Source organism: Leptidea sinapis, chromosome 17 (genome assembly GCF_905404315.1).
Source record: "Leptidea sinapis chromosome 17, ilLepSina1.1, whole genome shotgun sequence".
NCBI classification, from domain to species: Eukaryota; Metazoa; Arthropoda; class Insecta; order Lepidoptera; family Pieridae; genus Leptidea; species Leptidea sinapis.
Window position 1 is genome coordinate 7,628,621 of NC_066281.1, and position 19,300 is coordinate 7,647,920.

The following is a 19,300-nucleotide window of genomic DNA, read 5'->3' on the forward strand; positions in this document are numbered from 1 at the left end:
TACGCCGACAACAAATAATTGTGCACGCCGATAATCTATATGTAGAATAATTATACAAATAAAAATTTCGTGTCACGTTGTTTGTGCGTGATGAACTACTAAAGTACTGAACCAATTGTAATAAAATTTTGCACACTGTGTGTAGTTTGATCCAACATGAGAGATAGGATAGTTTTTATTTTGACTCGGGACTCTTAATAATTTTTCATTTCTGTTACTTTAGGAACAATTCTATGATATACATTTTTTGACGTGCAATTTAACAGTTCTGTCGTGACTTTATTTCATTACAAGAAAAGAAAAAAATTAAATAATTATTGTACTGATTGAACTTCTATTAATTTCGTAATTGACAACAGGATTTTACCGTGTTGTTGTACCAAGTTTTTACAGTGTTGACACTGTAAAAACTTGGTGGACAGTGTGAAGACGTCTATAAAAGGCGATGTCTCCCTAGCGTTGACACAGAATCTCAGCGGATACTCCATAGGATAGTGTCGCTTGCGCCTCTCTCTCCCCAAGAAAAGGTTGCCTTCGATGAAGGCTTCGAGGGCGCCTGCCCAAAGCCAACCTCAATGAAACAAAATAACAACCAAAATAAATGAGAGTTGTGCAGCACAATTCGCCAATAAATTAGGAAACAAATATTTAACTGTCAATTTCGAATTTGATAAATTATTTTTGTTTTATTAACACACATTAGGTATAAATTTATTATTAATATTATAAAAAAAAAAACATTAGTTTGGGGTCCCCTCTCAAATGATTACTAACCCAGTATTTGAAATTAAAGATTCATACATAACTCTTCATCCCTCCACTCCGCGCTTGGCTGTAATGCGACACGCGATAGACGGAGGAAAAAAAATTTGAGGCGATGTAACAAAAGTTTCATAATAAAATTCACGAACGTACAGTTAAGTTAATTGAACTATAACTCCAAAATTTACACGGGCTATGCACGGATGCCCACTTGTAGTAAATATTTATTTCTTACTTATAGGTAAAATATCAACAACGTAAACTGGGACCCCCCCCCTTCTTTGATTTTGTTTTCACAAGCAATTACAATATCCAAGCCATCATTAAGACAAACTAATAAGTAGCTTTAGATGGGTTATTTCATATCAATAATTTAGAAAGTTATTTATTGCCATTATTTCAGATTGAATAATGTTACAAAAAATTAATTTACACAAACTGTTTACTGCTAGCCAAAATTTTTTCCATCCATTTACAACTGCCATTTACATAAGGTGACATCTCTCGTTATTCTCTTGGCACTAAACAGCAGACATGGTATTATATTACAAAATTTTGTTTTTTGGTAATTTTTAAAAATATATTTAGAAGACATTACATCAATATTTCATGTCTACTCTTACATTTCAACCGATCATGATCAAGTGTGTTTCTCACTGTCTTTATAATTGTGCTTCAAAGAGACAACACACCTGATACCGGATTACGTATTGAGACGCGTTCTGCAACACGGGCCTAAAACTAGAGCTATGCTATGAATCTTAAATCAATTTAAAATTTACTCAACGCTACTTAAGAGTTTGTACTTTGGAGAACCAATAATTGGAGTATCAATATCTACTTTACATTGATCTACTATTAATGAAAAAACATTATGTCATTATATAATATTTAGAATACGGTTATTTTCTTCAAAATAAGCGCCAATTGATTCGTTACCCATTATATTTATGTAGGTACCTAGTACCTAGTTAAATTTCAAATTTGCTTCTCGCTAACTTGTCACTGACAGCTATAGGAAACTTCATTTTTTATTTGACATAAACGTCATCATTCACTCATTCCGTTTTTCATGTTTCTCATTCATTCAACATCTGTGTTTATGTTAGGGTCGGTGGTTTGTGTGTTCACTGTGTTGCATTACGTTCTTCATGTTTATATCATCGAAACATGACTAATAAATGTATCCGAACGAGAAATAAACTCCAAATAGGATAATAAGTGTAAAGTGCTTATGAAATGTGTTTATTGTGAATTTTTTCTGCGTATTTCACAGCAGTCAAATCAAAGGTATAATTTTAATAATTATCACACACCGGCCAATTACGAAATACACTTGCGCATCGATGGTTCCGTACTCAGCTTTATAGGTACTAAACATAATACATATTTAAAATTACCCTAGTCCATACCACCATAACTATCTGTGAATACCAGCTCCGAACTTGTATTGTATATTATTTATGTAGGTCTATGAAAAATGATTGCACACATAACTGCTAGAAAAAATAAAACAACAACTCAGGTACTTCCCAAAGATGAACAGAAACCTACATTATTATACATTTTTATGTATAAATAATTAGTAATATATGTTTATGTATTAATAATTGTAAAAATGTATAGATGTATGAGAGGATCAGTAAGTGTAAATTGAATTGGTATGAATATTGTATGTGGATGATGGGGAATCAAACCCACTCCTATTGGGATACACACCAGGGCTCTCACTTAATTTTACAAGCCTCTAGTCAGGGTTCAAATTAAATTTGTATAATAATTAATCACAGAAGTGTTGGAGTTTACATAAAAATATCAAAAAGTTTAAAGAGACTAAACCTCACATTTTACCTGGTTATGATGAGTGTTTACTTCAGCACACTAGCCTAATAGCAATTGAACTGAAACTTATAAAATATTCTTCAAATATTATCCTCATAAGTGAGCTTTTGTGTAGTCTATTTCATAGTAAATACTGTTTTCTGAATTATAATTTTAGGCTAATGTTACAATCTGTAATCAGTAGGTTCCCATGTAAGAGTATTCAAAGAGTAATTGAATTTTTTTAAATTATGTTTATTGATAAAATGTAGGAGCATAATTATTTTTAAGATGTAAAATAATTAACTTCTATAAATCCAAACTAAAATAAAGTAAATTTTAGTAATGAATGCAGTATTATTGTTTTTTTATAATAATTGTAAACTGGATCACTCTTAATTGTGACTTTTTCCTTAAAAATTAATACTGCACCTTAGACCCTATAGATGCAGAAGAATTTGAAACCTTTTTTTATCCATTTAGGGCTGAAATTTCTGAAAATCCCATCTCACTGTTCACTTTTCTTATAGAACCTTTTGCAAAATAGGTTTGGAACCCAAGGATTTCATCTCTTTGTCTTCATCCATTGAATTTCTTGTATGTTCTTCTCACAAACACAACTTTTTCGTAATTTTTTCACAACATACTTTATAAGAAATATTTATATTGATAATTAAAAAGTGCTTAGTATAAGCCTAATTGAATAAAGTTTATTTGACTTTCACTTTGTTGAATACATCTGTTAGTCAGGATAAGTAATCAGTCATCTCTAGACTACAATATAATATTCTTATTTTCAGATCTAACAATGGCTGAATATTATGTATCAGTGCTATTAATTCGGCTTTGCTTGCCTGCAGCTCTTCTGATAAGTAAGTAATTTACATTTTGTAAAATATTGAGTAAGCCAATTATTTTATTATTATAGCTTAGCTCAGCATATTTTCAACATATTGTTAATATGAGTAGTTTGTGAATATTGGACTTAAAACAATTTTGGGGTTGGTTTTAGCCAAAATATCTATTCTGATTAATCTGACTATGCCGAGAGTTTCATATTATGTATTGTTACTGAGCCATACAAAATATGTTTCTAGCATGAGATTGAGTTTTCTTGTTATAAGAAATCCGGCTCTGTGTTTTTCAATGTATGCCTTTCAAGTAACTTTAATGCCTTGAGGTTACCAAACTTATATTTTTGCTCCAAGAAAACCGCAAGCTCTTAGTATATCTAGAGAGTTGCCAGTTAATTAACTACAAAAAGTATTTGCCACGGTCGGTCGCAGGGCGATCTTCTCGTATACTTATACGTAGATGGGCGGCGGCTATCGAAAGCAACGGAGTAAGCCTGGCAGTTAGTAAGTTGTAGCTAAGGCGTTCGATCGTGTATGACACAATGCTCTCCTTTCAATACTTCCATCATTTGGGCTTCTTGAGAGTTTATTCACCAGAGAGTGTATCACCAGCTTTCTTAGTGGGCGCAGCATACAGATCGTAGTCGACTATTGCTCGAACTCGAAGGCCGTGAACACTGGAGATCTGCGCTGCTATCTCCAACACTTTTTCTAAAGCAAAAAAAAAAAAAAACGTCGCGGATTGAGGTAAAATTAACAATGATTCCTGTCGCATTCTCTTTCACACAACACGCCATTAATTAGGATATTATCCCCCCCATCTGGATGTCTGGGGTTCTTCTACAGAGCGGTATTCAAGGAACTTTCTTTCACGCACAGTCGAACTATGGAATGAGCTTCCATGTGCAGTGTTAATTCGACGATATGACATGGGTATCATAAAAAGAAACGCGTAACCTTTTCCAAAAGGCTGGCAACACTCCTGTGATTCCGCTGATGTTGCAAGAGAATGTGGGCGGCGATTATCACTTAAAATCAGGTGTGTACGTTCGCTTTTCCTCCTCTCCTCTTCCATGAAAATTTCTGGCATAGTCATAATTCATCTAGCACACTGGTAAACCATTACCCAATTTTGGCTTTATGTTCATTGTGAATAAAATAATTGCACATAAATGTTGTGTACCAAAGAATACAAAATAGAATAAATTAAAACAAATACCTATTTTAAAAAAGCTTTAACCAATCTCAAAACTTTCTCATAGATTTTTTTTTTTTTATTGAACATTGCAACTGCCACACTAAAATTATTTCATATTAATATTAAGTACCTTGATGAATTATTATAATTAAGTTATAAGGAAGGGCTTGAAATAGTACAAAATAATTTAATGCCCAGCTGACTTGTTGAAGGGCCTTGTGAGTAAACAACATGTCATTTATATAATCCAGGGCATGTTAACTAATCAATCACTTTCCTATCTTTATGTTGATGTATGAGTGTCACTATATGATGGGTATTAAGGTCTGTTGTAATGTTTTACATAGTATTGTTTGTGTGTGCTTTTCGCCCGTGGCTTCACAGCTCTCAAAGCCACCCATTAAATAAGAATATGGATAAATATCTTAATCTGTATTCTCTTGAGGACAAAAAATATTTACAGTCGTCATATGCTTCTCAAAACAATTGGGAGAAGTGCTTTATTGAGAAGAAGATGCTTTTGTGTTATCTGAGGGCGCGAAAATGCCCCGCCAAGTCGAACTCGAACCACTCGAAGCAATTCAGGTCATTTTCGACCCCCTATAACCCCCGTATAAACACGGTATGGTTCAAATTTCATTGAATTTGAACCAGTAGTTTAAGAATTATAACTATGTATTCAAATTGAGATAAATTTTTTTAGATAAAAAAATAATTTCTTGTGATGGCAATGTTAATCTATTTATTTAGAACATAAAATATTTTGATATGGTCACTATAAGATGTTTGTATATTTGTAAATGACGTAATATTTTAAGACAGAAGGACCCTTACGTAGGGACTGAATAAATTGACCTACTTGGTATTACACGGATCTCACAAATTTTACGGTAGAAGAACTGAGTTGCGAGAATTGGTCTTTTTACAAGTTATATTTTTAGTGCCATAAAATATGAAAAAACGAAAGTTCGCGAAAGTATGTTTTGACCTACATGTCGAGTAGTATAATCTATACTAATATTATAAAGCTGCAGTGTTTGTTTGTTTGAACGCGCTAATCTCTGGTACTACTGGTCCGATTTGAATGATTCTTTCAGTGTTGGGTAGTCCATTTATCGAGGAAGGCTATTGGCTTATGTTTTTTTTTCAAAATAAGGGATCCGTAATAAAACTGCTATTTTGTAACACAAGGTGTAAAATCGAAAACCTATTTTTGCGTGCCCTGCAAAAACTATTGACAATAGAACAATATGATGTACAGGCTATAATATAGGCATTATTTTATTACTTATAAAACTATCGCGTGAATTATACTTTATATGGCAAAACAACGTTTGCCGGGTCAGCTAGTTAAGTTATAAATTTTAATGAGTACACGTTTTGGTTAATAGTCCATCTACATACAAAATTTATAAGTACGCGACCAATATTGCTGGCAACCACTGACATAGGTATAAAAAATGTATGATCTTTTTTCCAAAATTAAACATCTTAAATATCTATAATCTGTTAAATTAGTAGTTTTTTTTGAATGAAAATAAGGGACGAGACGAGCAGGACGTTCAGCTGATGGTTATTGAAACGCCCTACCCATTAAAATGCAGTGCCGCTCAGGATTGTTGAAAACTCAATAATTCTGAGCGGCACTACAATTGCTCACTCACTCACACACACACACACACACACACACACACACACACACACACACACACACACACACACACACACACACACACACACACACACACACACACACACACACACACTTCACTCACTCACTCACAATTAATTGTAAATTGTAAAATTTGGTTTTTCATCATTTCTGTTTATTTCTATATTGTTTACTAAATAAAAAGTTATCTGCTAAGGAAGTTGCGAGATATTCCCAATACAAGTGTCCTAAGACAACTTACTGGGAAGTCTCAACCACTAAAAAATGTATATGTAATCTTTGAAATAAACGAAATTTATTTATTTATTAATTGCGCTCGTCACCTTGAGACATAAGATGTTAAGTCTCATTTGCCCAGTATTTCACTATCTACGGCGCCCTTCAGACTTCAGTTATATTAGTAGTTATAAAATCACAAAAACAGCGAATATGTCGCAGTGCGGGATGGTACGGTCGACGGTGTATGAGGGTGCGTCCTGTGGGTGTGACCAGCGAGTCCTATTTCGACCTGATGACCGTGTTGTAGCGCTGGCGACATTTGATTACGCCTCGAAATTGCATTACCACCGCACGCAATATAATAATCTTTGATCGCACCTTATGAAATAGAATACATACCTACATAATGCTTACTCTCGTATTAGGCGTATATTCTTATATAACGTTACCAGTGGGAGGCTCCTTTGCACAGTAATGTGTAAGCGTTATTGTGTTTCGGTCTGAAGGGCGCCGTAGCTAGTTAAATTACTGGGCAAATGAGACTTAACGTCTTATGATTCTCTTCTCAAGGTGATGATCGCAGTTGTAGTACCGCTTAGAATTTTGGCTTTTTCAAGAATCCTGAGCGGCACTGCATTGTATTGGACAGAGCGCATCAATTACCATCAGCTGAAAGTCCTGCTCGTCCCTTATTGTCATAAAAAACACAGGTGTGAGTACTGTTCCGGTAAACAGTACATCTATACAGTAGTTCTACTTGCTGCTCAATAAACAGGTAACTTCCCGAAAGCCATCGTGCTGTTAATGCTTAAGGGGCCATTGTTTACTCAACTAATGGACCTCGCCCATATAGACAAACGACGAAAGATTTACTGCAATTCAATATATTATCTACATCAACAACTTGTTCTTTTAAACACATTAGGGCGGCCGCAATGGATGTTTCCTTTTACATTGCTGAACATAGATCTTAAACCCCAAAAATACTAGGATGTCACAGTCGCTCGTCGTACCACTTCGCTGCGGTGTATATTTGAGCGAAGCGCGGTAGACTAAGTCTGTGTACAAAAATAAAACTTTTTTTTTTTTTGCGCCCAAGCAAGGGAATGGGCTACCCTCCGGGATAACGACGGGAGGGAGGTGGTGAATGCTCATGCATACCAACGCAGCCTAAGTCTGCGTTGGTTATGTGGGACTCACGTGAAAACCTAGGTGCCTACCCACTAAACACCACCTGCAGTTGGCTTTGGGCAGGTGCCCTCTAAGCCTACATCGAAGGCGACCTTCTCTTGGGGAGAGAGAGGCGCAAGCGGCACTCCCTATGGAGTTTCCGCTGGGATAGTAAAAATGTAAAACAAGATTTGATCAATGGGCTCAGTTTTTAAATAAATATAAATAGCGCGTGCTAATTTAGAATACCAAATATGCAAATCATTTTTGTTTTTAATTATAATAATTGAATCATGTCGAAATTCAAAATTCTGTCTCGACAATAACCTAGAAGATTTCGAAAGCTTTCTATGAGTTCAAATTTTTTTTTAATCGGTCCAGAAATGGCCGAGAAACAACTTAACACAGAAATCAATTGGAGTCACCCGGTGGGAGCTCCGCTCAGCTTCGCTTCGCTTCTCTCAATTATGGCTTATGACCTCTGGCGTGATGTAAAATTATGTAGCCTTAGATATGTTGTCCCAAGCCTGACCTCTTGTTAAATACTCAAGGAAAATTAGAATTAAATCTATATAACTATAAAAAGGTTAGAAGGCGAAACTTTGCCTGGGCATATTTTATACAGAAAAATAAAGAAAATATATTAGTATTTTTTTTGGATCACTGTACAGTTTTTTCTTTGTTACGTTTTTTATATGTACCTATAAAATCATAACAGAGAAAAAAAAACACCTGTAGTGTTAATAGGGCCCGGGGTGGTGTCAACTCATCATGAGGCTTTTAGTTTTTTTTCGAGAGGAGGAAAATGCTTTTACGTATTTAGACTCCAAAACTGGGCCCATATATAAACATAAGATACATAATAGCTTTACGGGTAAATGTATACACTTTTATAATAAACTTGGGACTTTATTACTGCCACTGTTCAGGCATTATCTATAAATAAATTTAAATGTTTTGTTAAAAAATGGCTCTGTCGTAAATCCTATTACTTCCACAGCTGAATATCTAAGTGATCGGACAGTCTGGGACTAGATTATCATTATTTTACAGCAATACCAGTGACAGTACAATATTGTATATTAATATTAAAAAGAGCGCAAAAAAATAATGCTGGGAGAGTTTCTTGCGCCGCTTCTTCTATCTCAGAGCGCCATGTGTTTCCGAAGCGGTAGTAGTATCTAGTATATTAGAAATGACATCAAAAAGAATTCTAAAAGAATCAATTTTGAGAAAATAAATGTCTTGCCTTTTAAGAGCCCCTACCGACTAAAAACCTCCTCTGTGCTGATAGCCCTTAAAGCTTTTTCAGCGAAGCCAGGCCTTGGAGGCCAAAAATGAAGCTCACAGGCGCGGGGCGTCTCGGAGAGGTTGGATGGAGACAACTTGACTAACGATCTAAAATAATATATACTTATCATGAGATGGCGCAAATGCACCTGCTATTTTATCAAGCGTGTATGTTTCTTGGAATAATTTTATAAATAATAATATGTTAATATTTTTAACAACGACATGATAACGCCTTAATCGTTCTGGGAGTTGTGTTACATTAATTAAATACATCAGGCTTTCACAGTAATGAACAGCACTGCGACAACACGCCAGCTTTTTCTTATATTTAATACATTTCGTACTCTGTTACTCTTACTAATTAATTCTATTCGTTTTTAGAATTGATTACAGCAATTTCATTATGATGAATGACGATGTTTCCCAGAATTAGTAAATCAATCCTGTGTATATAGGATATCTATACAGGATAAATTTTTCAAACGGGTGTGGCTGGCCAAATTTGAAAGTATCGGAAATAGCAAAAAGTATTCAAAGGATGTGCTCCATCATTGGATTAAAAAAAAACAAAAAAAAAAATAGTGCCAGGAATAGAACCCGTCTATTTTGAAAAAAAAAACAGCCTGTATTATTTTACACCATTTGATAGGTGTCCAATTTAAAAACAAACTATTACGTTTGAATTTGGAACACGACATTCTTATACTTATTCTCGCACCAATTTGTTTTACAACATTACAATGGGATGGGGCGATAAAGAGAACAGAATTGCTGTGATATCATTACAAAAAGAAGTAAGGATCCAAAAGCAATTCCAACTCTTCGTAAGCTTGGTATTAGTCGAATATATGTGTACTGGGCTATTGATACAATAAAACCCCAAAAAAATGGCGATCGAAGCAGTCAAGGAAAGTATTCGAATAAATTCCTTTTTGTAAGCAAAAGTGCAGAGTGCAGCGTGGTTATTATCCGATGTCAGAGGCGATTTGGTAGGGTTTGAATAGGTTTACGGTCATTATCATATCTTACTCGGAAGACGTCCACTGATGGACAAACGCCTCCTCCAAAGATCTTCATGTCGACGCCTGACCTCATCCAATCTATTCCGGAAATCTTGGCCTGACTGCATCTTAAGGAACTTGGTCGACATTCGAAGATTTTACTGCCCCAACCGCCATCTGTCCGTCGAGATATGTGCCTTGCCCATTGCCACTTCAGTTTTGCAAGCATCTAGACTATGTCGATTAGGATAGGTTTAGTTTACTTAATCCAAATGAGTCTTGTCCATTCGTGCTGCTGCCATAAGACAGAAGCGTGACTTCCCACATCGAAAAGCCCATAGTCGCCTCTTACGACATCCTTGGGCCTGGTACTTCCATATTCTTGTTACGCCCCCAGAAGGCACAGCTCGTCTGGGAATCGAACCGACTGAAATGTAAAAAAAAAACACCCCTACTTTTATAATGCCAATCGAAAGAATGGCCAAAAACTAATAACTCTTCTTAAGTAACATATTATTTTAAAAGAAAGGAACAACGTAAAATAAATGTTTTCCTAATTGGATTGGTACGAATGGACCGATTAGATGGCCGGCCAGATCTCCGGACCTTACACCATTAGATTTCTTCTTTTGGGGATACGTGAAAGATATGCTATACAAAAAACGATACAAGAACGTGGGCGAGTTACAAACAGAATTGTGCCATATCATATCGAGTATGTACCATAAAATGATAAGAAAATAAAAAAAAGGCAGCGGACTCATTAAAAGATTGGCGATTTGCGTAAGACAAGAGGGGTCACATTTTGAGCATTTAATTAATTAATTAAAAAAAAAATACCCACTTAATTGACTACTTTCTTTTAAAATACTAAATGCTAAAATACTAAAAAGTAATAACTTAAGAAGAGTTATTAGGTTTTGGCCATTCTTTCGATTGGCATCATAAGAGTAGGGGTGTTTTTTTTTACATTTCAGTCGGTTCGATTCCCAGACGACGCAGGTAATTTTTAGAAAATCTTTGAATGCAGAATTACTAACTTTTAAAAATAACATAAAGTCGTCTTTCAGTAAAATAGCCTATCTTCGATATTTAAGGTACTTTCCCTTCATGTCCCATAACTTTGGGACACCCTGTATATGTTGTTTACACTAGCAAAACATCCTTCCCTATAAAATATATTGCCGCTGCATACATTACAATGTTTCTTTGTTTATCTCAGTAACCAAAATAGTTTCATCATTATTAGAGTCACAGTGTATCGATTTATGACACACATTGATTGCAATATATTGTGTATCGAATACTAATTTATCTGTATCGGGAAATGTGTGGTTTTAATTACAATTTTTGTTGAGATATTGTGCCCAATGTCTGTTTTGTTTATTCTGATTTTGTTAACTGAAAATAGTTTCTTGGAGAATTATAACTTCAACAATACATTCGTAAAATATTACAATTGGCACGTTTCCTAATTAGTTCTTCATCGTTTTTCTATGCAATACATTTACGTTGTACTTTCAATCATATTCAATTTGTTGTGGCTTGAAAATAAGACAAAAATAAAATAGTTAAACATCTAAACCCCAAAACTCACTTGGAGAAAAATGAGGAAAATCGGAGAGCATAGGATCAGTGCCAAAAGATTAGTTTTATGCAAGCGGGATGCGTCTCCGTGGTCGATACAGTTGTAAGGTTTGGCAAACTGAACCAATTAGAATCTTATTTATTAGAAGCTTTTACAGCGCAAAGAGCCAGATTTATATATATTAATCGGTTAAGGTTTTTAAGTTTCAATAAACTTTAATTATTGCTATCGTCGTTGATATTTTGAAAATGAAAATGAATTTATTTTGGAATAAAAACTGACACGTTCATACAAAAAAGTTAAAGAGAACAAAATATATGCTTAATCTAATACTTAACTTACTTAGTACAAAAGAAAAAAAAGTAAACCGTATTGTGGCAGTGTTCTTCCAAAACTTGAGTCCACTCAGTTATAGTTGTGTCCATACATACTGAGCATAACACTGTTTTTCAGTGACCCCATTGTGTGACGTTTGGAGCTGAACTGACATATTTTAAAAGCAAAATATAATTAATTGTGACACTAAAATAAATATTATATAAAAATAGATTTACAAAAAAAAATCCAACCTTGTGTACCTGCTTACTGTCTATGTCGTCATCTTCTCCGTTCAAGATTATTTATTCGCGCCGGTTCTGAGAGGAAACCATAATATAATTACAGGTTTTGTATTAGATATATTCACAGATAAGCTAACTAAATAATTTAGATCTACGTAGTGCGTGATTAAGATATTCGCATAATTAGCAGTTCATTACTATATAAGATCGAAATATTGTTAAATTATGTAAAAATTACTGTTTTGTTACTCTGCCTGAATAAATACATTTTTAAAGTGTTTCGTTGTTGGTGGACGAAGACAAACAAGTATGTAAGGATCGTAGCAAGTGGAAAGAAGTGGTCTCTGGCTACCCCTACGGGAAAGAGGCGTGATTATATGTATGTACGAATGTATGTTCGTTGCTGGTACCAAAACTCTTTGGTCCCTAGGGCTGTAGGCAACCAATTTACATTCTATGGTTAGCAAGCAGAAGAGAAGGTGAGAGTATCTGTTTAGTGAAGTTTTAATATATTATGAATGCCTAACCTATCACTTTAAGAATAGCTTCCATGTCTATATTATAAGTGAATATGGAAATAAGCCTACAATATTAGGCGTCGTGACTCGAGAGGTCGGCCGATAAGGCAGGCGTTTCGCGGCTGAATCACAAGGTCAGAGTGTAGCCGCTAGCCGAACTGGTTGACTGACACACATCGTGATCTCATCGCGCTGTCGAACTGAACTCGATCCCGCGCCATTGATGTTATTATCGCAATTGTTGCAAGATAAGCAGCTGTTACTTGCAGCTCGTGATTATAAGCATTTATAGCTAAACGTAACATTTAAAAATTATAACAATAAAACAACTGACTTCAAGATAGCTATTCCAAAAATAGATATAACATGCACTAAAAAGTATAAAAATAATTGAGTATTTTTATACAATCTAATTAATTTATAGTAATAATTATTGTTATTTTGGAAACAACAATTACTTGACCATAACGACTTTACGGTAGGTGACTCAAATATCCGGAAAGCATAAAAAAACATTCGGCGGAACATCGTTAATTTGCTCCTAAGAATTAGAGAGTTCCATTACTTTGTCATGGATCCCATAGTCAGAACCTCACCAAACTACATCCTTTCCAATAAAAAAAGAATAATTGAAATCGGTTGGCGTGATATTGAGTTATTCGTCCATTTGTCGGGCACATACTTAATTACAAGACTTATGGTTTTCTCATGGATGCCATTGTTAGATCTGGACCACACGGGAAGCACCAGTTTTCAAACACAAAAAGAATCATCAAAATCGGTTCACCCAGTTGAAAGTTCTGAGGTAACAAATATTAAAAAAAATAGAGTCGAATGGAGAACCTCCTCCTCTTTGAAGTCGGTTAAAACTAGTTACTTACGTATCTTAATTGTCTCTCTTTATGGATTTACGACAAACGACCGTTGTGGAAGGATAACTAGTTTGTTTGTATCTGGTATTACATTAACAATGTGACTGAATTTTCATTACTTGGAATTGCGAAATCATCCGGAGGATGATGGTTATATTTTTGAAAATCATATTGAGACATCCAGTTAGAACTGGATCGAGAAGAATCAGAGAACTTGAAACGAATGGAACGTGTTTTATTTTTATAATTTAATCATCGTAGCTTCGAGCCATTAAACACAGATGACGAATGATGTCATTTCGGTATCACAACAATAATTTATATATTATTACTAACCGTTCCCGCCCGCTTCGCTGAGCGAATTTTAAAAGGAAGGAACGTTGGAATTCGAAAAATAAGTAGCCATAAACCATCTAGGATAAATTTCGCATCGAATTGTGGTAGTTTCATTCGATACGATCAGTGGTTTAGTCGTGATTGAGCCTCAAAAAAAAAGCATTTTCAGTATATATATTATATAGGTAATAATTAATATAGATCTTTGAACAGAAAAGTTTCCAATTCCCATTAACTAATAGCCACTCAACTACATACGACTAATTTTTTTCTTAATGATTATTTAGGTCCTACATTATAACTAGCGCGAATAGCTCTCTTCTGCAGCACAAAGATGGTATTGATATCGGCTGCATTGAACCATAACAATATACCATAGAACAGAATACTATGAAAATAATGTAGACAGACAGTTACATTCATCCACACCACATGCCATAATTTTATATATCATCCTCATTATCTGGATGTGTGGCGTTTCCTTTACACATTCTGCTACGTACAACAAAATGTGGAATAGCCTTTCTTGCGCACTGTTCGAAGCACGATACCATTTGGGCATGATAAAAAGAATCACGTAGGTACACCTGTCTAAAAAGCCGCTTAAGCTCCTGTCCTCCGGTGTTGCAATAATAAAGTGTCGATGGTCTCTTAAAATCCCCTTGTATAAAAATATCTGAGCGATGAAACGGTTTCTGATTCAATCAGCTGACTGCTCCGTAGCGTAACATCATTTGTATGTAAATTTTACATCAACATTTCGGTGCGTCACATAACCATAAACCCGTTATTACCGTACTAGAAATATTCCAGAAATTCTAAAGTTTTGCTATCTGTAAACGCTGGCTTGCAAGCCGATACATTTTTTGCCGCCATAGAATCCTGTCCAAAAAAAAGAGACTCTTTTTAGTAATAGGCATAAAAGTAGGTGTATGTTTATCTTTCGTGGAATTATATTTTAGTAGGAATATATATAAATTTGGAGAAATAAAATAAACGAATGAAAGAAGTATTTTATTTTTTTACGTTTTATATGTTGTTTTTGGAGTTTCTTGCACAACTTTACATACATCGTTCTGAAATCTGAACTGAAGTTTATACACCATAGACTTACGGCCGTTCCCAATATACTATCTACAGATAGAGATAAATTACTACCTTCTACTGTCAGTGATTAGCTGTCAATAATCGCCAGCTGCCCCAATATACCCGATAAGCCATTCGTATTGCCTTATATTGGAACGCGTGAATTGCAATTTGCATATAAACTGCTATCGCTGGTAAGCTATACGTCGTCCCATTGACAGACACTAAAAAAGGATGTTGTATACTTTTTGTTACAGAACAGTAAAAAGTATAAACGAGCGAAAAAACAAAATGACTTCACAGAGTTCAGGTCACTAGGTTTTACTTTTAAGTGGATAAGATTTACCTTAATGCTATGTTACGAATTAATAACATACAGTATATAAATTTAATTTAAAACTTATACAAACAACAAGTAATAAGAAAGTTTAATTACATCATAATATAATAATTCAATATTAAGTTTATCTTTACTATATTCCTTTTTACTTATGAAAATAACCGTAGGAAAATACAATATAACATAATACTTAATATCAATAAAATATATAATATCGACACACTTCTAGAAAATAGATCGCATTTGAATTATTACGTTCGCAACTTTAAATCTAAAAAAAATATTTGTTGTGTTATTATAGGAATATTTGTTGTAGTAAAAACTTTAGCGTTGGGCGATTTTGTTATGGTACTACCGACAAAATTGAATCGTGACCCTCCGGTCATTTTACCTACAGTCATAATAAGAAGTAGGTCGAAATTAGATTGAACATACATTCCCTAAATATCTGTTATCATTTTAGACACCGATAGTCCACAATATTTTTCGTGCAAAAATTAACAATATATTTATCATAGGTCTATCTGTCTGTCATCTGATACGGTTGCGTTACAAATTAAATTGGCAAGTTATACCTGAGAATAAACCAAGAATATGCATTGGTTTATTCGGACGTATAATATTTCCCACGTTTATTTGCAAGGCTACCCTGACATTCGGAAAACTTCAGAATTATCTTTGTATTGACAGTGTTGTCAGCGATTCTTCGTTTATTCTCAGGTATAACTTTATACCGAGTTTATTTGTAAGGCCGTTAGGGACAAATTATACAAAAATGATAACAGGTTCGTTACTTAGTTACTTACGTTAGGAAATGTTTTTAGAAATTCTCAATAAAAAGAAACAGTAAAGTTGAAGTGTGATAATTATTAGCTGACATTTTGACAGAGTAACTACAGAAGGGAGTGGTTGTGAAATTAGTCTATAGGTACTACATCTCCTATATATAATAAGAGATTTCCACGTATATAGTCACTCATCACGATATCTCTGGAACCATAAGGCGTAGAGACTTGAAATTTGGTAGGAATACTCCTTTCGTCGAGTAGAGGTCAGCAAAGAGAGTTAGAGGTAAGAACGGATATTACGATAATCCACCCACAAGTTTTTTTTTTTTTATTATGAACAGAACAACGTCTGTCGGGTCAGCTAGTAATCAATATACTGTTGCTGTCAACAGGTCGACATGGCAGGTACCTACTGAAAATCAGTGTTGGAATTGGGGTGATCCTTATTTCAATTCCAAAAATGCTGAATGAGTGTCTTTTTCATGACATCCTATTTTTAATTTGTTAATTTTACTATGTATATATATAATCTTTTGTGTTCTCATGAATAAATGCATACTTTACTCTATATAAATAATGAAAATGGTCTTTGTTTGGTTTACGCCTAAACCAATGTTCGTATCGACATGAAACTACCACCCATCGATGCGAAATTTATCCTAGATGTTTTATGTCTACTTATTTATCGAATTCCAACGTTCCTTCCTTTTAAATTCGCCCGGCGAAGGTGGCGGGAACGGCTAGTAAAAAAACTATTCCTATTGAATAGCTCTCTCATTTTCCAAAAAAAAACAACGCTAAAAATGAGTTACACTAATTTTATGCTTTTAAAATCATTTGGTTTAAATGTGTGCAGCTATAATTTGACTCACAGTGACCTAATTTTCACATTAATTTCCTAAATCAAACGTTTGTCTTAATTCTATGGAAACTCGCTCTATTTGCATGTTCTGAGTCAACCGTCCAAACATTACCCTACATCGCTGAATGATGTATCTCTGTATGAACTAATTATTCACGTGAACACATCGCGCCGTTGTTTATCGTTTATTTATTGATATAACCAAACGCGAAGTATAAATATATTTATCTTAACACTTCGCCGGGTTTGTTTTTATCGCGTTTTTCGGATTTATTAGACAACTAACAAGTCATCGGGTCAAACTATTTATTCTTCACATACTTTATTTATAAATAAACAATATTTCATTATGCAGAGATAAATATAAAATAATAGCAGTTAGGTGTCTTATTATCTGCATCATTTTTAGTTTCTTCTTCTTATTTTCCGAACGCTAAGCGTTTGAGCTATTTCGAATTTGAAGCCTTAAATTCTTGTATTTTCAGTTGAAACTCCTTAATCGGTATAGTTCTCCTCCACTTGTTGCTATGAAACTTTGTTTTTTAGCTGTGTCCATCCCATAGAAACCGAAATGATATGATATTATTATTCGATTTTTCTATTCCACGTTGCATATCAGTCGTAGCTCTCCTATTCTGTTCATCATTTTTTTTGTACTTATATGTGGTATATTTAGGTAATCTTTTACCACAGTGAAATCTTGTTTATATATAATTACTTCAGCCGCCCATATTGTATCTGTATTAAGCTCTAGTGTCCATTTTAGTTTTTCCAAATCTTCAAAAATTTTAAATTCTTCTTTTCTTCTTCTTTCCTTCAATATATCTCAAATTGAAGGCTTGATTGGCTAATAGACTTAGTTCTGCAGCATATGCAGTAAAAAAGATTAGACAATTTTCTGATATAGATACTTCGCCATTAGGTTTTTTCATAGTAATATGTTCTATGGTATATTGCTATGGGGCAATGCTGCCGATATCAATACCATATTTGTATTGCAGTAGAGGGCTCTTAGCGCTATTCGTAACCTAAGTCCTTAAGAATCATTACGGGAGAATTTAAAGGAAATAAACATTTTAATTGATGCATCTCAATATATTGTTAATAATTTAATGTATGTAAATAAGCACATTAGCTAACTTGCTAGGAACTGTGATAATTATAATGTTAACACTAGGAACAAACATAAACTTGTTATGCCTTCTACTCGGTTAAAACATCAAAAAAATTTAGAGTCCTAGTAAACCTGTATTTTGGACAATGCACACACACTAACAAAAAGTGACATACATATCACGAGTGTAAGACGCAGCTTATCACGCACACTAAAGTAATAATCTATATATATAAACGTATAAGTCCTGACTGACTGACTGACTGACTCACTCACTTAAATCAACGCCCAGCCCAAACCGTTGAACCTAGAAAGCTGATTTTTTCACAACAGGTAGTTTATATAACGTAAGTATCCACTAAGAAGGGATTTTTGAAAATTCCATCCTGAAAGGGGTGAAATGGGGGTTGAAAGTTTGTATGGAGATGGAGTAAAATTTTAAGTAAGTGACTAGAAACTTTGCGTATGGACTGCTTATTTAAATGCAAGAAATTGACTTTCAGCGTTTTGAATAAATTCACCCCTAAAGGGGTTAAAAAGGGGTGCAAAGTTTGTATGAACCGATATAGATGAAATTTGGTATAGAGATAGTTTGAGACCCCGGGAAGGACATAGGATTGTTTTTATAATAATAATAAATCTTTATTTGTTGCAAAAGGAAACTACAATTTTGCTTAAAATTACCCTCGACCCCTATACTAGGTCAGCCCGTAATGGGGGTCAGTCTCTTATAAACCTGGCCTGTTTTCATATGTTGTCTAGCAGCAAGAAGCTCTATCTAGACGTTTGAATAATCTAAGGTATTCTCTTTTAATTCAACGCCCTACGTATATGTTATATCCTAGCATTTGATTTTAAAATTCTAATTCATCTGCTGCACATGTATGGGATATAGGATGTTTAATATAAGCCTACCATCATGGGGGTCTTTTGCTCATTTGTCGTTGACGTAGAAAACATAAGTTTTTTTTACCAGTGGGAGGCTCTTTTGCACAGGATGCCGGCTAGATAATGGGTACCATAATTATTAAATTTGAAATTACTGGGCAAATGGGACTTAACATCTTATGTCTCAAGGTGACGAGCGCAATAGTAGTGCCACTTAGAATTTTGGGTTTTTCAAGAATCCTGAACGACACTGCATTGTAACGGGCAGGGTGTATCAATTACCATCAGCTGAATGTCCTGCTCGTCTCGTCCCTTATTTTCATAAAAAAGACACTCGCAATGTTTTAAATGATTCAAA

General features: G+C 34.4%; 1 protein-coding gene across 1 annotated transcript in view; it reads left to right on the forward strand.

The window, feature by feature from the left end:
* Window positions 1-1,862: 1,862 nt before the first annotated feature.
* LOC126969172 (piezo-type mechanosensitive ion channel component) overlaps window positions 1,863-19,300 on the forward strand; it is a gene marked incomplete at its 3' end in the record, with an annotated part of 77,488 nt that continues 60,050 nt past the window's right edge. The window contains exons 1-2 of the mRNA XM_050814491.1: window positions 1,863-2,052; window positions 3,384-3,455. Coding sequence (XP_050670448.1) covers window positions 3,392-3,455 — 64 coding nt within the window. The remainder of the gene's footprint in view (window positions 2,053-3,383; window positions 3,456-19,300) is intronic.